This window comes from Astatotilapia calliptera, chromosome 16 (assembly GCF_964374335.1).
Source record: "Astatotilapia calliptera chromosome 16, fAstCal68.1, whole genome shotgun sequence".
NCBI classification, from domain to species: Eukaryota; Metazoa; Chordata; class Actinopteri; order Cichliformes; family Cichlidae; genus Astatotilapia; species Astatotilapia calliptera.
In genome coordinates this window covers 42,575-57,298 of record NC_137437.1, presented here as the reverse complement: position 1 = coordinate 57,298, position 14,724 = coordinate 42,575, and the positions used below count along the sequence as shown (strand labels likewise).

The window sequence follows — 14,724 nt, the reverse complement described above, 5'->3', positions numbered from 1 at the left end:
ACATTCAACTATTCAACTTGTATTTATCTTTTCAATATCTATTATACTTTTTCTTCAGTTCCAGTTTAAGTTTCATGATGTTTTTTCACCCGTTTCAGAGTTTATAATGGGTGTGTATGGGACGGAATGTTGGGGCTAGAGTGAGGCAGCTCAACTGCTAGAGTGAGAGGAGCAAAAAAATTTATCTTAAAATCTTTTTTAAAACTGCTGCTGTGTCCGCAGCGTTTGCTCTACAGGTATGATTTTACCCTCAAAACGTAGCCATGGCTGTCCTCTTTAATCCAATGTGTTTACTATTGTACTAGGTGTTATGGTTCTTTCATAAATGTCACCAATGCACAGCCTCCTCCCTCCAACTCTTCCATAGACTCTAATGTTAAAATGGCTCAGAAGGTTCGTTTGAAAATCAGAAGAGCATGGTGTCTTTACACTGTCACCACGTCCATATAATAAACTCCACAGGCATGAAAACTGAGAATTTGGTAGACTAGACATGGCTGTCGCTCACGGTGAAAGAATTTTGTCAGTACGACATGTACTTTTCATTTGGGAACGATTTGTTTCGGCCTGACTTTTCTGTTCATTTTAAGCAGCAAAAGTGAGGTGCATGTCTGTGTCGTGTGTATGGAGCCATTGGGTGCAGTCACTATAGCAACCAGGCTCACACCTGCCTGCTTAACGAGCTCTCTCTGCCACTCTGCCAAGATTCATCTTAAACACTTCTCTTTCAACTGCTGCTGTGTCCACAGTGTTAAAGCCATCATTTTACCCTCAAAACGTCGCCATCGTTGTTCTCTTTCCAACATCTTGTCTTTCAAAGCTCAGAGATGTCAACTTTTTAAACTGTGTGGATCCAAGTGGAGGGATCACATTTGAGTCATTCAGTGATTCAAAGAATATGACCTTTTAATATTCTTTCAGATGTTTTCTGACTCTAAATGTTCTTTTCTCATTTCTTAGGTTTTTCTAATTTACAATTAAAACATTTTCAGCTTTTTTCCAACTTCTTCTTCTGTGTAACCTTCAGCTTTTAGCAGTTCAGCACTGTTGTTTTCAGGTTAAATTCAGGTTGTTTTTTTTGTTTTTTTATCTCATTCAAAATTTTTAACTCAAAATTCAGCAATTAATTCATTTCAGTCCACATGTCTGTGTCCGTGTGTATGGAGCCCTTGGGTGCAGTCACTATAGCAACCAGGCTCACACCTGCCTGCTTAACGAGCTCTGTCTCTCACTCTGCCAAGATTAAATCAAAAATGTGTGTTACATCTAAGCAGTTGTAGTAAGATTAACTTTTTCAATAGGTACAATAAGACAGGTTTGACAGGCTTTTGCCACAGATTAACAGTATGTCAGTAGTTAATATAGGCTAACTGAATAGAGCCCTGAATTATTGCCCTGTTAAATTCAAGTTGATTGTGTATTGGTGGACTTGTCTTCTCCACACAGGTTTTTCATACCTCAGCAGTTTTAGTCAGTTGATGACTTTAAAATAATCTTTTCTGACTGGATAATTAAAGCTCACAGCATCTACCTGTCTGTAGTGTATTTTCCCACATTTTAAATAATCGAATCTCATTTAATGTCTCTGTTTTTAGTCTGTATAGTTTATCTCCCCACGAATACGCTCAAAGTAGTCTTAAAATAAAATCCATAAAACAGTTCAAGATGACATACTTTTTATTTGCTAATTTAATGCCAGTTGCCCTCTTTCCTGAGTATAAGCGAATGAGTGACATAAAGAGAAAAAGTACCAATTTGTATGCTGGTGAGTCTTGTGTATTTTTTTCTCTGTCTCTCTATGACAGAGAAATATATATGCTCATTATTGATGTTCAAACTGATGCTCAAATTTCCAAGCACCACCTGAACGCCTCATCAGTCTTTAACTAATCACTGCACCAACTGCCGTCATTCCGCTTTGCTCTCTGCTGTGGTAAGTACAATACACTCAGTACAGCACGGTTTTAATTTTATGATGGTAAAAATACATGTTTGACATTTAAACTCACATATCAAGTCTTTTTAAAGTTCAACAGAGTTCAAAGAATAAAGAAAGCAAAAAAAGAATAACCTTTGCTACCATTTATATAGGTTTATGACTTTTGCTGTTAGCAGCAGTGCTAACGCTAGCTTCAATGCTAATGCTAGCTATAGTGCTAACACTAGCCTTAGCAGTTGTTAACTGACAAAAAGAATATTCTTGTGATATTCCTGTGATATTTATTGGCGGTCAGTGAGACAAAAGTAACAAATGAGATTTATTATTGCCATTGTGCCTCAGTTTTAACAGTAAGAGTACTTTATGACTTTTGCTGTTAGTAGCAGTGCTAATGCTAGCTTCGATGCTAATGCTAGCATCAATGCTAACGCTAGCTATAGTGCCAACACTAGCCTTAGCAGTTTTTAACTGACAAAAAGAATATTCCTGTGATATTCCTGTGATATTTATTGGCGGTCAGTGAGACAAAAGTAACAAATGAGCTTTATTATTGCCATTGTGCCTCAGTTTTAACAGTAAGAGTGCTAGTTCTACCAGCAGTGCTAACACTAACTGAAGTGCTAACCCTAGCAGGAATGCTAGCGTTAGCAGCGATGCTAAGGCTAGTAACAGTCTAACAGTAGCCTTATATAAGTACTTAAATAAATACTTCAGTTAATTAGTTTGAATTATAAAATGGCTGCTGTATCAGCTGGTGTGCTATATTACTCTATAATTACCCTGCTGACTATAAGTTCAGTGTATCATGTCGTGTGGGCTTTGTTTTTTTGTTAGTCTGATAACACTGTACAGACAACTAACATGTTATTTCTTGTCTTACACTTTCAGGAACTTGACTCACATCTGTGCTTTGCCTGGTAGGTGTGCATATACTGTTAGAGAAGTACACCAATTTTTTAAAAAAAGAGTCTGACTAATATAAGCTTTAAAGTGATGGGTTCAAACTTTGTGCTAGACCTTTTAAACACATTTTTATAATAAATACACATAAGTTCAGCTTAACAATTGGGCTAAAATATTTTTTTCGTACATTTTTGCACATTACATGTGATTAGTTAACAATTCACTCAATCATATTTGTATTTAAAAATATTATTGCTGAATTTAATTAAATATTTATTCTTTTAAAAAGTGCCAAATTGTGCAACTTTTTGCACATGGCAGCCGACAACAGTTTAGCTTGAATATTTGTTTTGTCCTTTTTCAGTAGTCACAATTAGTTCATACAATTACCATGTGATATAATTTTATTAAAATTATTTTTTTTTCTTGTTTTTTGTTCACAGTGTGCAGAAGAAGAACAAGGACCAGATCTCCAGTCTTCTATCTCACATCCCAACCCCCCAACCCCTCTATCTTCTGTCCTACTCCACCTGTTGTCTCTGCCTTCTTTCCATCTGTATTTCACCCTGTGGTTTGTGAGAAATTTTGCCAAACCAAGAATCTTATTGCGGTTTGATTTAAAGCCGCGTCTCTCCTGCTCTGTCTGTTCTCTCTGCTAAATTTTCTCTCTACCTGTTTTTCACTCTTTGGCTTGCTGCTGAAAAATGCACAAGCCAATAAAACAATAAAGAGTGCATATTTTGCCTCAACCTGAGAACAAACTGAACAAACAAAGAAAACTCTGCGGTTTGATTTAAAGCCGTGTCTCTCCTGCTCTGTCTGTTCTCTCTGCTAAATTTTCTCTCTACCTGTTTTTCACTCTTGGCTTGCTGCTGAAAAATGCCAAGCCATTAAAGCAATAAAGAGTGCATATTGCCTCTACCTGAGAACAAACTGAACAAATAAAGAAAACTCTAATTCACGGTTTGATTGTGATTTCCCAGCCGTGTTTCTCCTGCTCTGTCTGTTCTCTCTTCTAAATTTTCTCTCTAGCTGTTTTTCACTTTGCGCTTGCTGCTAAGTTGTGCCAAGCCAATAAAGAGAGTGCATATTATTCTCTCGACTGACAAACTGTCAAACAAACAAAGACATCTGTTTCTGAGAAATAAAAACTGAAATATAAAGACAAAGAAAACATCTCCTGCTCTGTGCCACTCTTATTTTATAAACATATTTTCTAAAGACTAAGAGAAACACTTGTGTAAAAATGCCAAGGAAGCAGAAAAAGTCACAAGCTGCAAAACAACGCTGGAAGAAGTTCCATGAGTTTCATGAAGTACCAACATGTGAACAAGCTGAGTGTGATTTTCCTCAGAGCTCTGCAGAAGACTTTGTGTCTGCAAAGACCAATGCTGATGGTGTCAAACAGGCAGGTCAACATGTTCCTGCACATGTACAACAGGTATCCTATGCAGATGCTGTAAAGATTGGATTGCAGCATGAATTTAATGATCATCAGGTAAACCATAGAGACCAACCTGAGGTGTCAAGTGCCCCACAGGTGGGTTATGCTGATATTGTAAAAAGAGGCCGTCACAGTGATGTGGCAGGACCATCTCATGCAGAAAGAGTGAACTTTGAAAACCAGCCCTCTGTTACACATATCTGTGCATCTCACAGCCAGGCTCATCCCAAATATGGAGACTCCAGAAACAAGCAGTGCACATGTAACTCACTCACATTTCTTGCTTTCCTTCATGAGAATGATAACATGACTACAGCTGACCTTAATCTGGTCTTGGATAAAGGTGATGTGATGTACAAAGAGGCCAAGAAAAGATTTCCTAAAAATATTCATTTGGCAACCGATGAGCTGCCAGACAAAGTTGATGCTCGCTGGTCTATGTATGATGTCGACATGACACAGCCTTCCCGGTATGGGACATTTGAAGAACCTCCAGAGGAAGCAGTAGATACCTTTCTCAGCTTAGAAGCAGGACTGAGCTGCCTGTTGTCAGATGTGCAGTATGCCTTATTGATTATGAGTGGATTGTGTATCGCAGTGTTCAGATCCACATCAGGCAAATATGGTTTCTTTGATCCACACTCCAGAACACCCAGTGGTCTTCCTCTACTACTACAGTCACGTAATCGTGGTACAGCAGTGATGCTGAAATTCACACTCCTCAGTGACATGATTAAGAGGATCCAAGATTCTTATGAAATGATGGAGATATCACCCTCTTGTAACTATGAACTGAAGCCTGTGCAGTTCTACAGTATGAGCACAGTCAACCTGAGTGATACTATCACAGACACAGTCTGCAGACCAACAGCTGCCACTGCTGTGGCATCTACTCACTCTGATACAACTGTTGATGAAGCAAACCCCTCTACTCCAAGGAGAAACACAACGACTGATCTGACTGAGAACATCTTTTGTCAAATGTCCATTTGTACGCCACCGGTGAAACAAAAAGAAGTCCACGTGACTCAGTTCACATCATATGAAGATCAGAATGAACCTCCTAATATACCAACTAAAGAACTATGCAGTGAATTAAGTTTCCTTCCATCAAGTGATGCTTTTTCATGTCAATCAAATGCTGCCATAACAAATGTTGCTGCCTGTGACCTTTCTGATATAGTTTTACAAAAAGTGAAAAAAGTTAATAAACAACAAAGGCAAAAAATGAGAAGAAGATTAATGGCATCAGAGAAACCCAGAAATCAGAGAAAAGAAAACCAAAAAAGGAAAGAACGACAAAAGTATGCTTCAAACAAAGAGTACAAAGAAAAGAAAAAGTCTTGCACAAGCGAGGCATTTAAAAAGAACCCTGAAGTTAAACGGAAGCAACAACAGTATATGAAAAGACGTTACTGTGAGAATGATGAATTCAGAAAGAAACAAAAACAATATGTTAAAAAACGTTTTTCTGAGAATGCTACAGTTAGAAAGAAACAACAACAATATATTAAAAGACGCTACTGTGACAATGCTGAATTTAGACAAAAACAAAAAAACTATATCACTAAAAGGTATCAAGAAAACCCTGAATTCAGAGAGAGACAGAGATCTCGAGTGACTCAGCGTTATGCACATGACAATGCATTCAGAGTAAGACACAGACAACTAATGAAACAACTAATGCGAGACAGGTATCAAAGTAATCTTGCATTCAGGATTATGCACAACATGAGATGTGCCATGAAAATAAAAAGGAAATACAGATGGGTGAACAGACAAACCCAAGAGAGTGACAACAGTGTGATCAACGAGGCCATATCTGTGTTCAAATCCCAAATCAAAGCTGGACCATCATACCCATGTACTGTCTGTTTCAAGGCTTCATTTCCAAACCAAGTGCGACCCTGCACAAGGTCAAAGTATGTCAAAAACCCACATGTGGTTGCAACATGTTTGACTGGAAGATTTGTTCATGTTTGTGATGAAAACTGCAGAAATGAGCAGTGCAATGTTCCCGATGAGAGAAAGAGAGAGTGGATTTGTCACACCTGCCACGATCATCTTAAAAATGGATCCATGCCAGCACTTGCTGTTGCCAATAAAATGGATCTTGCTGATACTCCACCTGAACTGTCTGATCTCAACATACTGGAGAGACATCTCATAGCCAAGTGCATACCATTTGCCAAGATCATTCCTCTTCCCAAAGGCAGACAAAGAGCAATTAGAGGAAATGTGGTCTGTGTCCCATCCGAGGTACAGGAAACTGTTGAAGCATTGCCTCGATTGAGAATTAATTCTCAGGTCATGAGAATAAAACTGAAGAGACGCTTGTCTTACAAAGGTCATCAGCTGTTTCAGACTGTAAGCTGGTCTAAACTTGTGCAAGCACTGCATAAACTCAAGCAGATTCACCCACAGTATAAGGATGTGAGCATCAGAGATGATGCTGAGCTGTGTGATCCAACACTTCCTGATGAAGATGATGATGATGATGATGATGATGATGATGATGATGATGATGAAAACATGAATGAGGACGATTATGATGAGGCTGATTTAATGGAAATTGACAGCTGTGAGAAAAATGCACTGAGTGAAGCACAAAATAAAAATGAACAGGACATTGACACGTTACCCTGCGATGGTGAACAATCGCATGAACAGATGAGAGATGATTCAGAGCAAGCAGATGGACTGACTAATGGTGGTTTTGCACTCGAGTCCTGTTTGCAGCCCCCTGATGTGGCTGAGGAGATATTATGTTTCAGTGAAGGAATCTACTCTGTTGCTCCTGCAGAGAGAAACAATCCAATAAGTTTTTTCAAAACACCTAAACTGGAGGCCATGGCCTTCCCTGTGCAGTTTCCTACAGGCCAAAACACACTTGATGAAAGAAGGCTGATCAAAGTATCCCCCAGTGGGTATTTCAAATCAAGACTTTTCTGCATTGATGATCGTTTTGCCAAAGACACAAACTATTTGTTCTTTGCACAGTTTGTGACTGAAATACACTTGGCTACATCCAGCATGACAGTACAGTTAAGGAAGGCAAAGCCTCTGACCAGAGATGGTAGAAAAATAACCTCAGGCATGTTACAAGATAAACATGAGGTGGAGAAACTGGTGCGAAATAAAGATGCAGTGAGATTCATGCAGCCTCTGAGAGGAACCCCAGCCTATTGGGAGAAAACAACAAGAGATCTTTTTGCCATGATCAGACAGTTGGGAACTCCCACGTTCTTTTGCACATTTTCAGCTGCTGAAATGCGCTGGCCTGAAGTGATCGAGGCAATAACAAGGCAGCAAGGTGAACAAGTGAATTTTGAAGGACTCGACTGGTCAGCAAAGTGTGACATCCTGAGAAGCAATCCTGTCACAACAATGCGCATGTTTGACAAGAGAGTTGAAGCATTATTCAGAGATTTACTCTTATCTCCCGCAGAGCCACTTGGCAAAGTCATTGACTACTTTTACAGAGTTGAGTTTCAGCACAGAGGAAGCCCACACATACACTGCCTCCTGTGGGTAGAAGGTGCTCCTGTGTTTGAGGAGGATGATGAGCAAACTGTTCTTGATTTTATAAACAAATACATCACAGCTCAGCTGCCTGATCCACATAAACAACCTGAACTGTACAAAAAAGTAACAGAAGTGCAAAAACACAGTAAGAACCACACAAAGACGTGCTTTAGGAGTTTAAGCTCCGGGTGCCGTTTTGGTTTTCCCAAACCACCCTGCAATGAGACAATGATCACAAGACCCAGTGAGGATGATGCACTGGAAGTAGAAACGGCAAAGAACAAGCTCAGACCACTGAACCAGCTGCTAAATGAACCTGAAACTGCTTCCATGAGTTTAGAGCAGCTCTTGGAAAGATGCAAGTTGACACATGCAGAATATGAGAGATACCTGAATAAAATGAACATGAGGAGTACGATCATACTAAAGCGTGATCCAAAAGACTCTTGGATAAACGGCTATAATCCACATCTGCTTGAAGCCTGGAACAGTAATATCGACATAAGCTTTGTTTTAGATGCTTTTGGTGCTGCAAATTATTTAATGAAATATATATCAAAAAAAGAGGGCGGGCTATCTGAGTACCTGAAAACTGTCATTGAGAACTCCCATAAGGACAGTGTAAATGAGTGCGATGAAATGAGAGCCGTCATGCAGGCATATTCAAAGAAGCGAGAGATCAGTGCACAGGAGTGTGTTGCTCGTGCATGTGGTCTTCACATGAAGCAATGCTCACGTGCTGTAATATTCATTCCAACTGATGATAATCCTGTGAAAATGAGTCGTCCCCTGTCAGTTCTGGACAACACAACACCTGAGTCTTCCAATGTTTGGATGACATCTTTGAATGACAAATACAAAGCCAGACCTGAAACACCAGAGTATGAGGAGATGTGCATGGCAGACTTTGCTGCTACTTGCAGGATTGTCTATGGCCAACAGAAAAAAGGTAAAGATGTTTTGCCCCTTCTCAATGAGATGGGGTTTGTGCAAAGGCGCAAAAACAATAAGCCTGCTATCATCAGATTTCACCGCTGCTCACAAGAAAAACATCCAGAGCAATATTACGGAAGACTGCTTAAACTGTACCTTCCTCATCGTTCAGACCACGAACTGAAAACACCATCGTTGCCAACCTATCAGGCTTTCTATGGTGCTGGCTGTGTACAGCTACCAGGTACTGACCATCTTGAGTACGTGCAACACATTGTCAAAAGAAACAGAGAAAAATATGAGAAAAACAGTGAGGAGATCGAGAGCGCTGTTGAGGAATATGAGCAGAACAGAGGTGTGACTGACGAATGGTGTAATCTGGCACCTGAATCAGATCTCGTAAGGTTGCCACTTGTCGAACAAGAAAGAGAGCGAGACAATGAAAATGAACAGGAAGATGTGCCCGACTACAGCCGTCAGGCTGATGCTTCAACAGAAGTCAGAGCCATCAGGGAACCCCCTGCTATTGATCCCACATTGTTACGTCAGATGTTTCAGAATCTGAACAAGAAGCAAGCCTGCATATTTTATGCAGTTAGAGACTGGTGCATTAAAAGAGTCTGTGCTCTAAATCCAGAGCAGTTTTTCTTTTATATTAATGGTGGTGCTGGAACAGGAAAATCACATCTTATCAAATGCATCTACTCAGAAGCATCTAAGATACTGAGCAAAGTGCCCAGATATGCAGACGACGTTGACATATCAAAACCCACTGTCCTGTTAACTGCTTTCACTGGGACTGCAGCTTTTAACATTTCTGGAACAACACTGCATTCTCTTCTCAAGCTGCCTAGAAGCTTAAAACCTCCCATTCAGGGACTTGGCAATCAGCTGGATGAAGTCAGATCAGAACTTTTGAATGCTGAAATAATCGTCATTGACGAAGTGTCTATGGTGTCAAGACATCTGTTTGCATATGTAGATGCAAGACTCAAACAGATCAAAGGGACTCGGAGACCCTTTGGAGGCATGTCAGTCATTGCTGTCGGAGACTTCTATCAGCTACCCCCAGTGCGACAGTCTAAACCTCTCTGTGTGCACGACCCGTCCGAGATCGACCTGTGGCGGGAGCATTTTCAGATGATCACTCTGACTGAGATTATGCGTCAGAAAGATGATGTTGTCTTTGCAGAGATGCTGAACAGAATTCGTGTGAAAGGAAAGTTGGATGAGCTTTGCGAAGCAGATAGAAATTTGTTGTCACAGGCCATAACTGAACCAGCCCTTTGTCCAACTGATGCGTTGCACATTTTTGCAACTAATAAAGAAGTGGATGCACACAACTCTGCAACACTGGCTCTGCTCCACACTCATATCATTGACATCCATGCAGATGATTATAGAAAAGATCCTAGAACTGGCAGAATGGCACTTCAAGACAGACCGTTGAAAGGAGGTAAAAACGAGTTACCAGACACACTGAAAGTTGCAGAAGGAGCTCGTGTCATGCTCACCAGAAACATTGACATACAAAATGGTTTGGTTAATGGAGCTTTTGGAATACTACTTAGAGTAGTTCACTCTGAAAACGACCAACACATCATCAAGCTTGGACTTAAAATGGATAATGAGACATCTGGAAAGAATAACCGCACACCAGCAGACGACATGGTGTACATTGAGAGAGCAGAGGAGAATCTGAAGCAGAAAGGAGTGGTACGAAGACAGTTCCCAGTGAAGCTGGCCTTTGCATGTACAATACATAAGGTACAGGGTATGACAACTACATCAGCTGTTGTCTCTCTTAAGAGCATTTTTGAGCCCGGCATGGCCTACGTAGCTGTCAGTAGAGTGACGTCTCTCAGTGGACTGTATCTTCTTGATATGGAGGAGAAAAAAATATTCACCAACCCAGAAATCACTGCAGCGCTTGAGAACATGAGACAAGCCAACCTTGATGACATGATGCCTCTTCTACACGTGAGGCAAACACTGAGCAGGTCAGAGGTTTTCACCATTGTTCATCATAATACAGAGGGACTGCCAGCTCACATTAATGACATCAAAAGTCACCATGAATTGTGTCTAGCAGATGTTTTGTGCCTAACAGAAACACACCTGCGGGGCTCTTTTGTCGCAGAGAGTCTCCACTTGGAAAATTACAATTTGTTCAAACGCAACAGACACCTGTCCTACACAAACTTTCCCCAGATGGCAAACAGAAGTGGTGGTGGAGTTGCTGTTTATGTGAAAAGTGACATTCAAGTGCATGAAAAACAGTACATCCATAATGTAACTGACCTTGAATTTCTGGCTTTAAAGGTTGAAGCACCAGTCAGTGCTCTGATTGCAGTTGTATACAGACCTCCAGACTACACTCTGAGGCCATTCCTGAAAAACCTGGTAAGCCTATTAGACTCATTGGAGATCATGGACTGTCATCCCATCATAGTTTGTGGTGATTTTAATGAGAATGTTTTATCCAGTGCAAACAAACCAATCCTGGAGCTGTTTGAGTCTAGGGGATACGCACAGGTCATCACTGCCCCTACCACAGAGAAGAACACACTGCTTGACCTAATTTTCATTTCTCAGTCAGATCGATGTCTCCGTTCTGGAGTCATGAAGACCTACCATAGTTACCATGACCCAGTATACTGTGTATTGTCCTGTGATGATTCATGATCTAGATCTTTGAATACAGTAAGTAATATCTATATTTTTGAATGACTTAAGAAAGTAGAGCGATATTTAAAAGTTGACGCTCTGCATTGCAGTATAATGTTTGAATTGTTTACATAAAATACAATTACATGAATTAAGTAATGATATCAGTAAAAGATGACAATTTTATTTATCACAGAAAATCTAAAATTCACTAACAGTAACCTATAAATGTCAGAAAAATCAAATATAGCAGTTTAAAATGAATAGTGTAGGCATATCCTCTCTGCAGCCAGGCTTCAACACCCTGCCAGGCTGCCCCAGTCTCACTGTGGCTGGGAGGGAGGGAGGGTGGACCAGAGGATTGCCTACACAACACATAAATGTTCAACAGCTTCTTCATTGTTTCTGAGAGAACAATAATGACTAAAGGTTGCTTTTTAAAAAAACAAACAAACAAACAAGCAAACAAACCTAATTACAGCAATAATGACAGTTAAGCCACTTTATGTGTGCCTCTATTTTGAAATACTATTTACAAAAATGTTATTATTTTGGTTTGTTATAAACTTTAAACTTTTTCAAAAGTATACGATTATATTTTTGGACAAATCTTTCGATGAAACATACATTTTTATGAGCTTTTATCATGTTTCGGCCAGTGCAATCATCAGGGTGGGTCTGGGTTGATAACTGCACATTTCTGGCCAGAAATGTTTCCGCAGTGTTACATAAGTAGTACATATGTAACACTTGCTTTCTGTTACCAGCTGATACCCTACATTTGTATAGACATTGGATGGTGTGAGGTTGGGGAGTTGAGTGGGGGGGGGTTACGGTGGGAGCTGAGGGGGGGGGTGTTAGGTTTCCTTTTTTCTTTTTCTTTTTTAAGAGAGACACAGTCCTCCTGTGTCTTCTCCAAGCTTCACATGTAAGATCCAACAGTGTGAAGCACATAGCAGCTAGAAACTGTAATGCCACAGATCAGAGAGGCTTCATCATCACCATCTTCATCGCCGTACGATCAGAGCGTGAGACTTCACATCTGGAGCACAGGAGACATTCTGTGATAAGTCCTCCTTCTAGCTTGTCCCACAAGCAGTCGGTGAGATTTACTCACAACAAAAAGGGTTAATGACATAATTTCCATGAAAACATGTATTCATTCTTTGTAAAGTGTTTAAATTGTGTTTTCACTTGACCTTAGGAGTGTTAGAGTGTATTGTAATGTCTGTACTCAGGTGTTTCCCTCTGTGATCCATCCCCATCAGAGCTGAGACACTCAGGACTGAACAGACTGCACAGTTTCTGTGACCGAGCCTCCAAAACACCTTCTTTGAAACCACTCATGATAGAAGGGCTTCATATTTGCAGCAGCACTACTACAGGTATTCAGTTTATTACAGGATGTGTTTGTTTCTTAGGACCAGCTCTGAGTGCACACTACCTAACATATACACCTTTCTGTTTATTACAAACCAACTACTCTGGATCATACGGCCAGTTGGCAGGAATGTTGCTGCAGGAAAACATCCCTGGAGATCACCATCATTGTCAGACTGACTGTGCCTCCTCTGTGCAGTGTCAAGATCCTCTCTAAATGAGTGTGTAAGTTAACATTTTCATTATTTTATTCCCTTTGACAAGACAAGTATCACTGATATTTACATTTACAACTACATATGTTCCCGTTTTCTGCTCTTCTTTTAAAGTCCTCAGCTATCCTGCTTCTGTGCTGCTTGCCACACATCAAACACTGGCCGGATGACAGGGAGGATCCACTCTGAAGTCACTGGACGTGATGAGGATCATATGGGACTTCATAGTTTCACAGAAACATTGTGCTCTGTGATTACAGGTTTTAAATGGATACAATGACTGCCTCTCTCTGATCAACAGGCTAAAGGATTGTTTTCATTGTTAGTGCTCTGTACAATGTATGCTTATTTAATATTTCATCACAGAGCAAACCTTTATTTATTTAACATTTTTTTTTATTTTGTTTTAATGTTGAATTAACTGTGGGGATTTTTTTAAGTGGGCACTTGGGATGTCATATGACCAGAAATGTGGTAACTGGAATTCAACAGTATGGAAGAAAAAATCTGCTGAGAACGAAACACATACAAAAACCCCCAAGAAAATTCAAATTCATTCCATGTAATCCAATCTAAAACATTTTAAACTGCTGAACAGCAACACAAACAGTGTTAAAAAACAGTGTTAACAGAATGATTATGATGATTTTGTACCAAAGTTTCAGGTCACATGGCACACCTAGTGTGTAGTGTGGAGTATCAGCTGGTAAGTATAGGTTTTTTCATATTTGTGTCCTTAGAGTTTAGATAGATAAAGCCTTGTGTATAATAATTAGTCATAACCACAACTCAAAGTCAGGGACTAACTAAATTTGGGACTTTGTGTCTGAGCCCAGGTTAAAACACTGTGTAAAAAAAGCATTTAGTGGCATGGCTGAACAATGCTGTATTGATACTTATTTATCCATGTTCACAAAAAGGACTAATGTGTTTATTTGATTATTTGCATGTGTTAAACTGTGTCACCACCTTAGGCTTTCATTTGAGTTTACTCACAAATCTCTATACAGTTCTCTTTTACCACTGTGTGGACTCTGTTTACATTAAAACATAAAAAAGAATGAGTAATAAAAAGATGTGTAGACAGATCAGAAGATTAAGTAGACCGATAGAAACAGCTGTTCAGCCATGTTCTAAGAAACCAACACAATTTAAAGGTTCAGGATTGTGGTTTTAAAAGTTGAATTTTCATGTATTTCATATGTTGCTCATTATTTTTTATTTAGTTATTTAATTTAGTTATTTTTCTTTATTCTACCAGTCCTTTTCAGAAAGAAGCTGTAAAATATGACTTAAGATTTTTATGTTATTTTCTATGACATACAAAACAAATTGATGTATGTAATACTATTAAACATGATATACACATGTGTATATGTCTGAAAAACATCATGCTGTATATTAAAGTTTGTATTTTCTGCAGAATGTTTGTTCATCTTTTAAGTTCATTTCAATTAGAAGAATATGAACTTTTAATATTCATTCAGAGGTTTTCTGACTCTAAATTTTCTTTTGTCATTACTCATCTTTTTATTATTTACATTTTAAACATGCTTAGCTTTTTCCAACTTCTTCTGTGTGAACATCAGCTTTCAAAAGTTCTGCACTTTTATTTTCAGGTTAAAAATTCTGTATTTTCCAGCTCATTCAGATTTTTAACTTAACATTCAGCAATTAATTCATTTCAGTGCATACATTCAGATTCAAGCATTCACACT

The 14,724-nt window shown here is 39.3% G+C and overlaps 1 protein-coding gene across 5 annotated transcripts; it reads left to right on the top strand.

Annotated features, from left to right (window-relative positions):
- The first annotated feature begins 6,944 nt into the window (after window positions 1-6,944).
- On the top strand, window positions 6,945-14,433 carry LOC145421016 (uncharacterized). Of its 5 annotated transcripts, XM_080290726.1 has the most exons (4): window positions 6,945-11,147; window positions 12,680-12,796; window positions 12,913-13,016; window positions 13,121-14,433. In XM_080290726.1, the coding sequence occupies exons 1-2, from the start codon at window positions 6,957-6,959 to the stop codon at window positions 12,683-12,685; spliced, it is 4,197 nt and encodes a 1,398-aa protein (XP_080146852.1). In that variant the 5' UTR covers window positions 6,945-6,956; the 3' UTR covers window positions 12,686-12,796; window positions 12,913-13,016; window positions 13,121-14,433. The 5 variants fall into 5 exon arrangements, with proteins under 5 accessions (XP_080146852.1, XP_080146853.1, XP_080146851.1 ...); XM_080290727.1 differs by having other exon boundaries at window positions 6,945-10,744; window positions 11,067-11,147; window positions 12,680-14,433; XM_080290725.1 differs by having other exon boundaries at window positions 12,913-14,433.
- The last annotated feature ends 291 nt before the right edge of the window (window positions 14,434-14,724 follow it).